The sequence below is a fragment of the Melospiza georgiana genome, chromosome 15, assembly GCF_028018845.1.
Source record: "Melospiza georgiana isolate bMelGeo1 chromosome 15, bMelGeo1.pri, whole genome shotgun sequence".
Classification (NCBI taxonomy): domain Eukaryota; kingdom Metazoa; phylum Chordata; class Aves; order Passeriformes; family Passerellidae; genus Melospiza; species Melospiza georgiana.
Genome location: NC_080444.1, coordinates 13,834,868 through 13,849,409, shown reverse-complemented (window position 1 = coordinate 13,849,409; position 14,542 = coordinate 13,834,868). Strand labels below are relative to the sequence as shown.

General features: G+C 39.0%; 1 protein-coding gene across 16 annotated transcripts in view; it reads right to left on the bottom strand.

The window, feature by feature from the left end:
* The window catches only part of TENM2 (teneurin transmembrane protein 2), a 617,488-nt gene that overhangs the window by 70,656 nt on the left and 532,290 nt on the right, over positions 1 to 14,542 (bottom strand). For 10 of the 16 annotated variants that reach the window (XM_058034869.1, XM_058034857.1, XM_058034859.1 and 7 more), the window contains 2 exons: positions 10,180 to 10,380; positions 6,960 to 7,172 (listed from right to left, as the gene is read on the bottom strand). In XM_058034869.1, the coding sequence (XP_057890852.1) occupies positions 6,960 to 7,172; positions 10,180 to 10,380 (414 nt within the window). The remainder of the gene's footprint in view (positions 1 to 6,959; positions 7,173 to 10,179; positions 10,381 to 14,542) is intronic. The other 6 variants (XM_058034860.1, XM_058034863.1, XM_058034864.1 and 3 more) reach the window with 3 other exon arrangements.

Here is a 14,542-nt window from a genome sequence, read left to right as displayed (position 1 = left end):
CCTCCCTCACTTTTTGTGGTCTTTTAAGAGTTCAAGAATTGGCCAGAAAATCAATATAACTCATGAAAAAACCCTCCAAAAGGAAAAAAAAGAAATGTGGTTTTAGTTTGGGAAACTATTCACCAGGATCTTCTGGGCGCACCTTTGAAGTACCAGACAAAATGCAGGAAGTTTAGCTGAAAACATACTCATTAAATTTTTTGGGCTAGAAAGGAAAGAAATAAGGTCATGTTCTGCAAATATCCTGTAAAAAGAGAAAGAAAAAAGCTACTCAAGTGTTCTGACACTGAGCTGTGACATATTTCAATCATTTACAGGAAGCCCTCAGCAAAGAATGCAAACAGGAAAGTTCTTCCTCATGAATAAGCTTGCCTTTCAGCCAAAAAAGATCCCCAGCTGCCCCCTGAAAATTCTGTAAATGAAAAGGAATTCTTTTTCTAAACTCCTTGAAAGTCAAACCACTCTCACTATACATAAATCTCTACACAGAATGCTTCTTTCCAAGTATTCATAATCAGCTACCTTGCTTGGCTATGATAAAATTAAGTGGATGTCTATTGTAATTCTGGATTCCTTAGTGCTACAGATATTATTTTGAAAGTTTATTCATCCCTGATCCACAAAAGTAGCCAGTATATTTCAGTTTTCAGCATAGGAATATGCAAAGTTACAAACCAGAACCAGAAATCCCAAGCAAAAGCCATCTACATAATACGGAATCTGGGGACTCTAAAAAGAGATTTTACTCAGAAATAAAGGATGACAAAGGCAACCAGCAAAGCACCTCAACAGCAAATGTAGCTGGGAAAGATAAGAAGCATCAGATTCCCAGGAAGAAATAGGAAGAAATTTATTTACCAGATATTTATTTACCAGGAACTCAGACCTTTGCTGAAGCACAGAGATGCTTCACTAGATGAGCACTTATTTATCCAAGTGACGAGAACATTTCCTTGGCTTTGGTCATAAAATGGAACATGACATAACATATGCTCCCAAAATTCCACCCTATGAGGAAGATTTCTACCTTTTGAGTCTCTCTTTCTTTGAATGATGGAAGTGAAAATGTGAATGATGTGCAGCGAGTGACAGAAATAATTGAGAATCTCTCAAGCTGCCTCATGAGGTACCTGCTGCTCCTCTGCTTTGCTGAGGAGGCACAGGGGGAGCAACTCAAAGAATATATCTGTAGAAATCTGCTTCCATGTATAAAACAGTGCGATGACTTGTGATACAGGTGATGAACTGGAAACTGCACATTCAGGAACAGCCAATATCTCCAACATTTTGGTCATGTCATCATATATATATTGCCAACACATTTCAATGTCTGCAGTAATGAAAAGTGGTCATGACCTAAATATTCTATGCATTTTTCAAATAAAATGAAAGAAAAAAGTGTTCCTCCTTCCTCAGAGCATGCAATCTAAATTCCTGTCATCGTTGTTAGAGGGTTTTTTATGCCTTGATAGGTTATAAACTGTTACAGATTAATTTTAAGTTAGAAATCCATTGGAGAAGTCTAATATATCTAGCTCCTTCTAAATTGCTCTTTGTCAGATACGATGGCTTTCCACTGCCTCCTCCCACACACTTTCCATCTCTCCTGAAAATTGCCTCATCTTTGAATCATTACCCTTGTAATTACAACAAGAGAAATCAGTAGTAGAAGAAAAAAAATCTTTGACACAAAGAGCATTATCAGGGGACAGAAATATCTTGCTATATCCAAAGATAACACAATGCCACATTATTAATGTTTCCATTGATTATTGAGTCCATGATGAGGTAAAGAACTAAACCTTTACACTTTACTTGTGGTATTCCATCCAGCTGATGGAAAATATAAACATGTGTCAAAGCTGGAAAGGTCATCCCAAAGCACTCAGGGGGGAAAGGTTTTTAGTAAACAATTTTTTATTAGAACCAAAGGTGAAATATGGCCCACACAGTGTTCACCTTTAAAGGGAGAGTATTTAAAGTATTTCCCTACTGGGTGCGAGTTTGTGTGGATGTTTCAGAGTGGCTCAATATCCACATTGACAACCCATTGTTCTGCAAATACAGAACACATAGATCAGTCTCCCTGGCTGGATAAATTATCAATTCTACTTCCAACAGTGGCATTGGATTCTTAAAGGGAATGACAGTACAGCTCTTAAGGTAGGCCATTAAAAATAAACTCCTTAGAAGGAATGCTTCCTCCTAAGCTCATTTAAAAGGAGACTGGAAGAGAGCTCATAGAGTTCAATGATTTCTGGTGAAGCTGCTGCCCCAGGGCAGGATGAATTACCTCTCTTATTCCTGACTAGTTTGTCTAAATGGTTCTTAAAAACTCCATTGATGAGGAATTCACAATTTGCTTGGACAACCTCCTCCAGTTTTTTCATTCATTGATGACATGTTTTTTCCTAATACAAATACCTTGTACTACAACTTAAACTTCTCAATCATCCTAGACACAAAGTCCTTTCTTTTTTTCTGTACATTTGTTGCATCTGAAAATATTAGGTTATTTTCCACCATGTAGGTGACAGAATCCTAGCTTTTTTTCAAATCTTTCTCCTTTACTCAAAGCCTTGAATATATAGAAGATAAGATACAGAGCTAATACAAATTTCCAAACCCCTTCTTCACTAAGGAACTTGTTCTCCAATTTTGACAGTTTTAGGGCCAAGGACCTAGTGGGGCAAAGTTGCTGATCCCCAGCTCTGGAGTTGGATTTCAGAAAGCACTACCAAGGCCAGAAGAGTGTGAGGTTTGTGGCTGGACTTGATGATCTTAAGGGTCTTTTGTAAGCTAAATGAGCCCAAGCAGAGCCTGAAGAGATGGACTCATCACCTGCTTGTGTTTTGTCAGGCAGGCAGGTGGAGGTTGAGCTTCAATGTCTGTACCAGGGGTATAGCTCATTTGCATAAAAATAATTTTAAAAAAGAACATAAGAGATGACAACTCTCTGGATCAAAATCTGCAGCAGAGTATCCAGATTACCAAATAGCCTTGAGTATAATTTTTCCCCACTTTCTGTCTGAAAAAGAGTGCCTAACCTACCTCTAATGGAGGACATGAACAGACAAGAGCAAGGCTTGGGAATGTGACAGGCAGCCCCAAAGAAAAGTTCACATATCACCTTCTGGTCAGAGCTCACCTTAAAAGATCCATTTGCAGACATTTAAATTTTACTTGCAAATATTTAGGATTAAATCCTGCTTTCACTGGTCTCCCAGTGAGATTTTTACCAATAACTTAATAAGAGACCACGCTCAGGGATATGAATTACAGATGGAATTACACTTTTAAAATGGTATTTCTGACTGTTTCATAAGATCTCCATATATATCACTCTGTCCTTGGAATGCTATCTTGACAGTTTATATGCAGAACATCCTCTGCAAGCATTTAAAAACAACAGTTTTAAACATCCAGATAATATTTTCAGTGAAAGTAACAGATCTGTTTTATAACAGTATGGTTTAAAAAACATTCAGATGATTTAAGGAAAAGCTGAATCCTCCATCTTAAATTTCTGTCATGAAATGGGTTCAAGATTAACAACTTCTATACCTTTCTTTCACTTTGTTATTAGTTTTCCAATATTTTTTTTTCATCTAGATTACCCTCTATTATTTAGTTATAACTTCCTCCATAATTGCAATCAATGAATAGTAATCACTTAATAAACATATCCTGACAGGTCTATTTTTGCACTGGGAAAAGATTAATTTTCTTTATCACCACTCCAGTAAGCAATTTCTTTTCTTACCTGAAGTAGCAAAGAGAACTGAAGTTCTGCTCTGCTTCGAAAAGCAGCTGAGCAAGACCAGACTCCTTTCACTTTTATATTATTTGGATATAGATTTATCAAAATCTGAGTAACTTGGAACATGCATGCATTTTTATTTGCATTGATTCTTACACATAATTCTATTGCACACAGACAAAAGCTGCTTTGCACAGACACTGTGCTAACACTGAGCTCACACTGCTGTTCTGGGAGGATTTTCTGAGTGCTTTTCTTAAACCAGGTAAAACAGAGAAAAAAAAATGCATTTCTATTGAAACTTTTGAGTTTAGATACTCAACAATGAAATGACAAGGAGTGTGCATTCTGTCAAGCATCTATTAAAGCCTCATTTTGATATTAAATAGGATAAAATATCTGAATTAGCTTGGATACCCGCAGTTTGCTATGATGATTTCTTTTCCACTGCCATGTAAATATAGCACAAAGAAACTGGTAAAGAAACAGAAAGAAAACAAATGTTTTTTATATAGAAATCTCCTTTTCTTCCTCACAAATCAATTTGTGGACTTGGACTAAAGTCACTGAAATCAAAGCAAGTTTTTATTCTGACTTCATTTCAGACGAGGTGTAGCAAAAATGGAAATTCAGGGTAAATAACCTCTCCTACAGGATTTGCATTTCCTGCCTTAGGACAAACAGCCTGTGCAGTTTTCAGGTACCTTCCAGAAGGACTAATTGGTGGCATCTTCTTAGGCAGACACTCGTCAGCAATTCTGACATGAAGTGCTGTGTCAAACTTTCAGCTGGAACATGAAGGCAGTACTCTGACAGTGAGTTGCTGTAAAATTTAAGTGCACTTTAGTTCTTCACACCAACGTTTAAAACATCTTGAGCAACTCATCATTGTACCAAAGCATCAATTCACTCTAAGCACAAATTTTCCAGTGTAACTTCTAGAAATTTCATACCAATACTGACAAAAATCCCTTTTACCATCCTTTTCCTCTGAACTCTGTGCTTCAGCTCCCTGTAACACGAACCAGTGGGGTCACACTGAGCTGTCCCTCTGAACTCAATTCCATCCCTGGCATCAGCCTTTGTGCTTTTGTAAATGGCCTCAGGACATCACCACGTGAAAATCCTTACTGCTACAGGCCTGTCACAAGAATCTCTGTGTGCATGCAACAGACAACTTCTGACTGCACAAACTTCATCCATGATAACTAGAAGGGCATACCTGAATTTTTTGCACTAAGCCTCATCTTTGCCACAGGCAGGACCACATTAAGTTTCAAGGAAATCTGTGTAATACACACCAAACAAAAAAAAGCTTACGCATATTTTAATCACTTTAGAAATATCACCCTTCCTCTGGAAAGAATTGATTATACACATTAGTAATAAGGGAGATATCTAGTTCAAAGCTCTGAAAATTAGGTTTAAAATCTGACTTCAGAGTTCACTAGTTCAGCTTGCAGTTTTCAGCCTACTTTGAGATCTTGGTAAAAGGCATCTTTTTGTCTGCACAGTAATGAAGACTTTACATACACTAATTACTTCTAAACATCGGCACATTACTAAGAGATTATAAAGCAAAACAAATTTTGTGCGAAGCATCAACTTCTGAAATAAGCAATTATTACAGAATTTAATGAAAAAATTATATACTAGGCATTTTGTAAAGATCTGGGAAGAACTTTGAAAACAAAATGCCTGGATTAATCTAGCAGAGGTATGTTGATATGATGGAAGTCTGAAAGCAATTATGAAAAAACACTCTGCATCTGTGCTGGTCACAAAGTGTTCAGTCATAAAAGCTTTGATTTAAATCATATTAGCACAGTGTGGAGGAAGCATGCAGCACCACAACATCAAAGGATATGCCCTGAAAATATGTATCAATTTTTCTTTTTTTTTTTAATCTCTCCAATAGGAGTATACTTTTATTTTCCAACTCCTGTGTTGGAAATGGTTTGTATATCCAAAGAGAAATCAGAGGGGAATGAAAAAGAAAAACATCTTGAGGGATGCAAGAATCTCACCATACGTTTAAGTAAAGAAATAACAATTCACTTGTAATAGGACTGTCCCATTAGGGTCCCTGACTGCCACAAAAATCTCAAGTGACCTACTCTTTTCTTTCTTAAATTCATCACGTTAAGATAATGAAAACAACATGACTCTGGATTTGGACTCATCAGATTTCTTCTACGGCATACTTCAGTTCTCCAAAAATTCTCTGGAGAAAAAGCACACTTGTCTCAACCTCACAGTCTCAGTAGATGGGATACTCTTGTTCAGATAAATCTGCTCAAACTTCTCAGAAGGGATGTGATCACTGAGAATTTCCCATTTTTGATTATAGCTCACAGAAAATAAGTTTTCTCCTTTGAGTAAATTTTCAAAACAATCCAAATAGAGTGCCTGACTGCTTGTAGAGACAAAATAAAGAGCTTCACTTAGGAACAATTAATTCCTCATTCAAGTAAATTTTCAAGCATGGTAATTGAGAGGATAGAACATCATTGCTTTGTGTAAGGATGACCTTTTTGAGCTTCCCAGGCTGTCAGAGCCCAGCTGAGATTGTGCTGCTGATGCTGCAGTGAGCTGCAGGCTCTCAGGGAAGGGGCTCATGGGCTGGCATTGTCTCCATGCAAACAGCAGGGCCACTGTCCCAGCACAGCAGGGGAGAGTGCCAGGGAGCTGCTCCTGTACCAGCAGGAACAGACATTCCCCAGCACTGACCCCTGCCCTGGGTGCTGCTGTGGGCTGTGTTTCACATGTGATGTACAACAGCAGGAGAGCACGGATGGGTCAGACAGGGAAACTGAAAAAGGGGCCATTCACACAAAGGAATGCTTAGTTAGGTTTGAAAATCATTCCAGTTCAGATGATACTGAGATATCATCCATAGTACCAAGTGTTGTATTTGTTGATATCACACATGGTACCATTTTTTCCATCTTTACTTACTAATGTGGAATTTGTTGTTGTGTTGGTTTTGTATGCTTTTTTTTCTCTATAAAAAGTAAAAAATCTATAAAAATCATTGTTATTGATTTGAAATGATTCCAAGAGTCCACCTGCACTTCCCCCAACACATTTTGAGTCAGGCTTGATAGCTGAGAGCACCTGGGTCCTTAAGGGAACAGCCCATTACGGTCCACGACAGTAACTATGTCTCTACGATTTATGAAAAGAAAGCAATATGTGCCTGTTTCGGTGCCTGTCGTTTGCCTACCAATGGTGCAGTGCTCCCCATTCCAGCCCTCTCTGCATTCACACTTCCCATCTTTACAAGTCCCGTGCTCGGTGCAGCGGGGGTGGCACACACGCTGGTCACAGCCCGCTCCCGTCCAGCCCTCCTCGCAGCGACAGGCCCCGCCGATGCACACGCCGTGCGTGCCACAGTCCACCGAGCACACTTCTGCGAGAGAGAACAGCAGTCACAGCCGGCCCCGGGGCGAGGGAGCACCCCAGCACTGCCTCTGCAAAAAACCACACTCAACAAAAGCTGGCCCGCTCACCTTCCGATGAAAGCCGGCATTTAATTTTTGTTTAAAAGCAGACTAAATTAAAAGTCGCTTTGATATCTTAAGGTTTTTCAAATGCCTTTATATTTTCATATTTTTTTGGTTTTTTAATATAAACACCTTCATATTTTTTTAATATAAATGCCTTTATATGTCATAACCCAGGAAATTCCTCTGAGTGTCCTGGATGGCTCGAGCCCCTACCAGGGGCTCAGAGACCTTGGCACAAAGCACAAGACGCATGTGACTTTGATATTGACCCATGGAAAAAATTACCAACCTTATATGAGGATATTCAAGCCACAAAAATTTAAGTAGAATAATAGTTAGTTGATCACAGGGTGAAAAGTAGAATTTTGGGGTTTTTAGAATGGGGGCTCTGAGTCCCATGATGGAGGAATTTGGGCATACCCTGTCCTTCTTCCTAACCTCCATCTTCTGGGTGATGTTGCCACTTTTGGATTGGTTTAAGGTAGAAACTCACTAACATAGGTGATAGGCATTGGCAAATTATGGTAAATAATGTACATGGAGTTTTTAGTATAAAAAGAGAACACTGCCCTGAGAGTGGTCAGTGTGCCACAACCCAACCTGACAGACAGACCTCAGTGAGTTGGAGAAATAATGTAATAGATAAGAAATAATAAACAACTTTGAGAACAAGAACAGAAGAATCCTGACTCCTTCTTTGACTGCCAGGCTGGGAAAAAGAGGCTTTTACTGAGTCACTCTGATCAGCAGAGATACTGAGATTTATATTTTAAATTGTTTTAATCAAAATGCCTTTATATTTTTTTAATATAAATGCCTTTATATTTTTCAAATCCTGTACTGCATTGGTACATAACTCTAAACTCCATGTAAAGTGTTAGCTGCTGTCTACACATTTTGGTCAGATGAAACAATCCCTCTAGGCCTGTAACTCAAGGACACTCTCCTGCCTCAGGCCATGAAAAGTATAAACAAAAGTGAATTGGGGGGAAGAAAATGGGGGAATATGACTTCATTACCTGAAGCTGTAACCCTTGATATGTAAACGGACCTAAATTTAAATTGTCTGAAAAACTTGTGACCATCATTTACCTTGGGTGGAGGCTCTCTCGGAGTATTTTGATTGCCCAAGGTGCATCTATAGAAGGTCTTTAATATTATTAAATACCCACTTCATTCTCTTAACCTTGTCTAGTCTCTGTTCTAGGCAGCCACTCCAAGGCATCAGTTTAAAAAAAACCTGTTAATGTGCACTGGACAGAGCTGCAGAGCTGGATCCTCCACACAGACACAAACATGTCAGAGGTGCTGTCCCCAACAGCAAAGGAGGTGAGCAGGTGGCTCTGCTCTACTCAAACCTGGACCTTGGGTGATTTTGACAGATATTGATTTGCTGAGAATTGAGACTGAAACTCACCTGAAACTCATTTGGCAGAGAATGGCAGCAATTCAGGGTCATTTAAAATGATGGGTAAAAGTCGCTTTCCAAGGAGAGATCTTGTATTCCTATTTCTAACATGGTCAGTTATCTGGTGTCTCACTGCAAAAATTCTACAGCTCTCTGCCAGCTGAAGTTTCAGATAAGCAGAAGGGTCTTTTGCCCCACACATCACCAAAGAAAGTGGCAGCAAAACTCTCATTCTTGAATTTTTCTGACTGCTTATCCATAAAGCAGAAAACACATCTTGATATTCATGTCACTGGTAGGGTATTCCAGCTGATTAACCTTAGGAAATAACTGAATAACTGTGAAAAATGTAAATATTTGTCTCCATTTGTCTCCAGTGTTTTGAGACACTTGGTTTTGACCTACAGCAGCATCTCAAGGTTCAACTGAAAATGTAAAAGCAAAATTCCCCATATTTCTTTCCCCATAAATGGAAACATTGGGACATTTTCATTTACAGTTGGGAAACAGAAGTACACTTATGTAACTTTTTCAGTCTAAAAGAGAACCAGTGTTAGAACAAAACACAAACGCCTAACCAAATTAAGAATGTCACGAAAACATATATAGAAGTACATCCACAGTTCTTCCCAACAAAATGAAACAAGCCCAATCATGCAACAAAGACAACTTTCTCGATTATTACTGCATTTCAAACTCACCATAGGAAGTAGCCTTTGAACAAAACGGCAACATGATTGCAAAATGAGGGAAAAAACCTTTTTCTTACTGTGGATGCCATGGGACAGAGGGAGAGAAAGGGCCATGGGACAGAGAGAGAGAAAGGGCCAAGGGACAGAGAGAGGAATGGCCATGGGACAGAGAGAGAAAGGGCCATGGGACAGAGAGAGAAAGGGCCAAGGGACAGAGGGAGAGAAAAGGCCATGGGACAGAGAAAGAAAGGGCCATGGGACAGAGAGAGAGAAAGGGCCATGGGACAGAGGGAGAGAAAGGGCCATGGGACAGAGAGAGGAATGGCCATGGGACAGAGAGAGAGAAAGGGCCAAGGGACAGAGGGAGAGAAAGGGCCATGGGACAGAGAGAGGAATGGCCATGGGACAGAGAGAGACAAACGGCCATGGGACAGAGGGAGAGAAATGGCTATGGGAGAGAGGGAGAGAAAGGGCCAAGGGACAGAGGGAGAGAAGGGCCATAGGACAGAGAGACAAAAATGGCAAGTGTTTCTCACAGCGGCTTGTGAGAATTTTTAGGGAGTTCTAAGCACGTGATAACCTCTTAAGTATAAACAAGCTGCAAGTGGTGTTTTTCTACTTCATCTTTTTGTTCTTCTCAAGGAGGGTGTATGAGGAAGGTGTTTTTGTTAACTAGCCAATCAAATAGAATGTGGCGCATCACTCTATAGAAACCGCGCGGTTTTCTCCAATAAAGCCGCCTTTGCTCTTTCTGCAGCACTGCCTCCGTCCTGTTCCTGTGCCATCGCTGGTGCCAGAGCGAGCTCTTACCGACGGAGCAGTCGGGGCCCATCCAGTTGGGGTCGCAGGTGCAGAGCCCCGTGTCGGGCAGGTAGGAGCCGTGGCCGCTGCACTGCTCGGGGCACTGCGCGCGCGGCAGCTCGCAGCTCGCGCCGCCCCAGCCCGGGCTGCACAGGCACTCCCCGTTCACACACACCCCGTGGCTGGAGCACGTCGGGTCCAAGCAGTCCACTGCAGGGGGAAACAGAAAAACAGGTGCAGAAGGGTCACTTCACACCAGGGAGAGTGTGGAAAAATGTGCTCTGGAAAGTCTGGACAGGGTGATAAATAGATCAAACTGAGGGAGCTGTCCAAGTCATATTAATACCTGGTCTGAGAAGGGGAAAGTGAAGTAATTTACATTTTACATAAAATAAATCAAGCAGGGTTTCACTGTGCAATGACAGTTTACTGCAGGAACGCTGTGGTGGAGAAGCATGAAGACTTAAAAATAGTACTTAAATATATATATAGTCAGAGTTCCACACATAAACCTGGAGACATTTCTTCTGAAAAACATTGAAGCTCTGATGACTCATGTACTGTATTTCAAGTACAAAATAATAATTTGCAGTTTTAAAGGACTTTTTATTTGGAGTATCTTTATAAAAACTGCTATTATTACTATTAAATGTTAGAGCACTGTTTGAACCTTAGGACAGCCACTTCAAGTACACAGAAGTCAGAACGTCAGTGGCTTTCAGCTTCATTTAGACTCTTAATCATTCAGGCACTTCTGAATGTCTGATCCATGGTCCATTAGTATCTGAGCTGTGAAACTGAGAGCCCTGGTTACTTCAACACATATTCTGAACCAGGAGATTGTTTCTCTTAAAGAACTTAAACCAGAAACAGATACGGATTTCAACCCAGAAACAACAAAGTGAAAATAATTATGATGGAAAATGATGCAATGGAATTTCAGTTGCTATTTCAGTCCTTAAAAGAATGTTACAAGCTGTCTTTCAAACAACTTTATCAGTAACCTTATGAGTTTCCAAATTTTTATCTTATATAATGAATCTGTACCAAATTTTTATCTTATATAATGAATCTGTATAACAATACAGTGCTTTACTGCCAATACACACATGGAGGCTTTACCGAGTACCTTTTGCTGTGGAATTGAAGGTCAAGGTCAAATTCATGTCTTAAATAACTTGAATTCATCTCATGACTGGTATATATTAGCTCACAACAGCAGGACCAAAAATGATTTGCATTCTCTCTCACTGCTCCAGGAAGATCTGAGTTTATAATGAAAGTGATTTATCTCTCATCTTTTCCAAACTGATCCTTTTAAATTAAGGCAGAGACATTTTCACTCCACCTGATGTGAACAATACTTGATCTTTCAAATCTCAACTTTTCTATAAACATAGAGCCCTGTCAAACTATTTTATTTAGTTGTAGAACATTTAAAGCAAGTATATAGATTAGATACAGGCAGAGGATTGAGACAGATGCATTTAGAGATGTAATAAAATGAGTTATCAGAATACAATAGTATAGAACTCAGAATACACTAGTACAGGAAGAAATGACTGTAACATTTCTTACAAGATTTTCATTTTAATGATGACACTGGCTATCATTTTGGGTTTGCTTTTCCTTTTTTTCTTTCAGATTTAAAGCCGAGTTAATTTGACATGAAAATATAATGCAATTTCATATTTGTAGGTAAACCAAGATTGGTTTGTGGTTCACCTTGAAGTTGATAAATTCATAAGCTGTTTTAAATTACATAGAGTACTTGTCCTGTATTGTTACTCCTTCTTTGTGCTTAGCCAATTATAACCTGTCTGAAGTTTACAATGCATCTTTTGTACAACTGCTGTTGAACTCAAAGGACACAGAGCTGTGATAAAACAGTCTGATTGAATAAAGAAGTAAAGTACACAAAAAGTTAGGTCAATCTTCTTTAAAGATGAAGGTTACTTTCCTCCCACATTTGGTCTGTTCTGGGTTTTTTTAGGATATATATTTTAACAGAAAATGTAGAAGGGTAGTACGTGTATAACATCGTTATAGGACAGCTAACTTTAGGAGATAATGATAACTCATAATGTACTCTCCTTGTCAGGAATGTATCATCTTCCTTCTCAAATGAAAGCACTAATGAAAGGAATGTGGAGCATATGAAAAACACCACCTTCTGCTACATAAATTAACTGTCTTCCCTCTATCCTGAATTACAGTGCTCATGCAGCTTTGATTTATTTCTACAGAATGAACCTATCAATGCCCCAAGCCCCCAATTTCCCTTGTTTTACAGGATAACACACTAAACACCTTTGTCCTTTGTTCCAGACAAATGTGCTTTACAGCTGTTTTGTTCTATCATTTGGGTAAGTAGCAGCTTTCAAAGTTTAAACTGAGGAGAGTTTTTACTCTGAGCTCCAATCTTGTTCTATTTTAATACATACTCAGAGTTATCATCTCAGGCCAGATCCTCGCTGCTGAAATTAGCATAATGTGATTACCTGCAACAGAACTGCACTGACTTGTGTTGCAGAGGTTCTGGCCCTGAGGTGTAGCAGGGTTTACAATGGTATTTAATCAGGATTTATCCACAGACCCTCTTTGGTGTTTAAACAAAGGAGAATGCACCTTAGCAAGTATGTTAGGCTTGGAACTCACAGCCCCCTGGCAGCTCAGATCATTAGAGCTCATTTAGTATTGGGCCCTCTGTAGATTTGACAAAAAAAGGTACTGAAAGCAATTTATATCCTTAAGGACAAAAAGGAGGTCAAGGAGTTTTTCAAACAATGTGTACCATGAAGTCCCCAAAGAGCCATGAATTACACTTATGAAGTTAAATGTCATTGAAAAATGACTCGAACAGGAAAGTGACAAGAAAACCACCCTTAACTTAACCTAATTTGGCAATTTCACTTGTGTCCCCCCCCAAAGTAGACTGAATGAAGCCTGACAAATACCCCACTTCATCTTCTGTGCAAATTTGTTAATAGAAAAACAGTGTTTATGCTGCAAAAATTGTGCATCAAAAATATTGATTTTGGTGTCACTTTCATTTCAGGTAAATTGTTTGAACAATATAACCATGATGAATATCAGAAATAAAAAGCTATTGGGAAGAAAAAAAAATTGCTGACCCACTTATTCTAATTCAATATCCTAGTTGGAAAATGGCAAATGAATCAACCTTTGCCATTCCTTTTGGAAGTTCAAATCAATAGAGGAGATTTCATATATTATATAGAAATACAGTCATATTATTTCTATCATTCTACCATTAAAAGTGTAAAACTTCTATTAATGCAAAAACTTTAACTAAGACTAGATGATTAATTAGAGAGACATCACTTCATAGTGTACCCTTTCTCCCATAGCACTTGAATTAATGTGAGAAATATGTACAAAAGAAATGGAATGCTAGAGTAGAAACATGGTGGTTGATTTTTATTTATTTACAAATTAATTCATTGACTTATTTATTGCCCAATCATATATGCAAAAGGGTACTTTAACCTTTCTTGTCATGTCATTGGCCCCTTCCAAGTTTGCAATCAATACCTCCTGCCTTTGTAATTCATTTATCTTTTTAGGAAGAAACGTATCCTACCAAGAAAAGTGTTGATTAAATAATGTATATCCTGTCATCTCACATAGCCCTTCAGCTCCCAAAAATCTCTGTTGACTGACAGATTTGTTGTGCTCCCAGTTTTGGCTGGAGTTAACCCAATACCTTTGCCCAAAGGCCTGCACTGGCTTTTTCTAGAAACTTCTCTGGAGCTGCTGATGTCTTTGCTTCACCATTCCAAACATTCACCTGAGGATAAGATGGAATTAGCACTACAGGAGCCTATTTCTCTTAGAGGAGTTTGGGGATCCAAGGCAGATAGATCCATGGGGATCCATGGCCCAGACAGACCACAGCCATTCTAGGGAACTGAAAGCAGAGAGAGAATTCCATGCAAGTACCTGGAAATTACAAAGTGAGGGAGGAACGGCTTGCAAGGTAAAATTTCCTGAATTAAATGAAACAAAGATCATTTTAGGCTACCTGCCATAATCTCTCTAATAACACAAGCATTTATACAACAACAGAAAATACAATGAAATGCATAAAACTTAATGAGACCAAGCAAACAATTGCAGTTAGTACCAGAAAGGGAGGTTCTGCAGTCCTGGGGAATAGATTGGGTGCTGCAGAGCATGTTAAAGACAGTCTTTTCCATCTTTGATTTTCATGAGAATGATAGTTAAAGCAAGGCATTTCAGATAATTTTTGAAAATCTCCTAGTATCACACACTCAGGGTGAACTGAGAACTATAAATTCTAAGGGAAAAAAAAGATATTACAGCATTTCCTGGATATAGTGTAAAACAT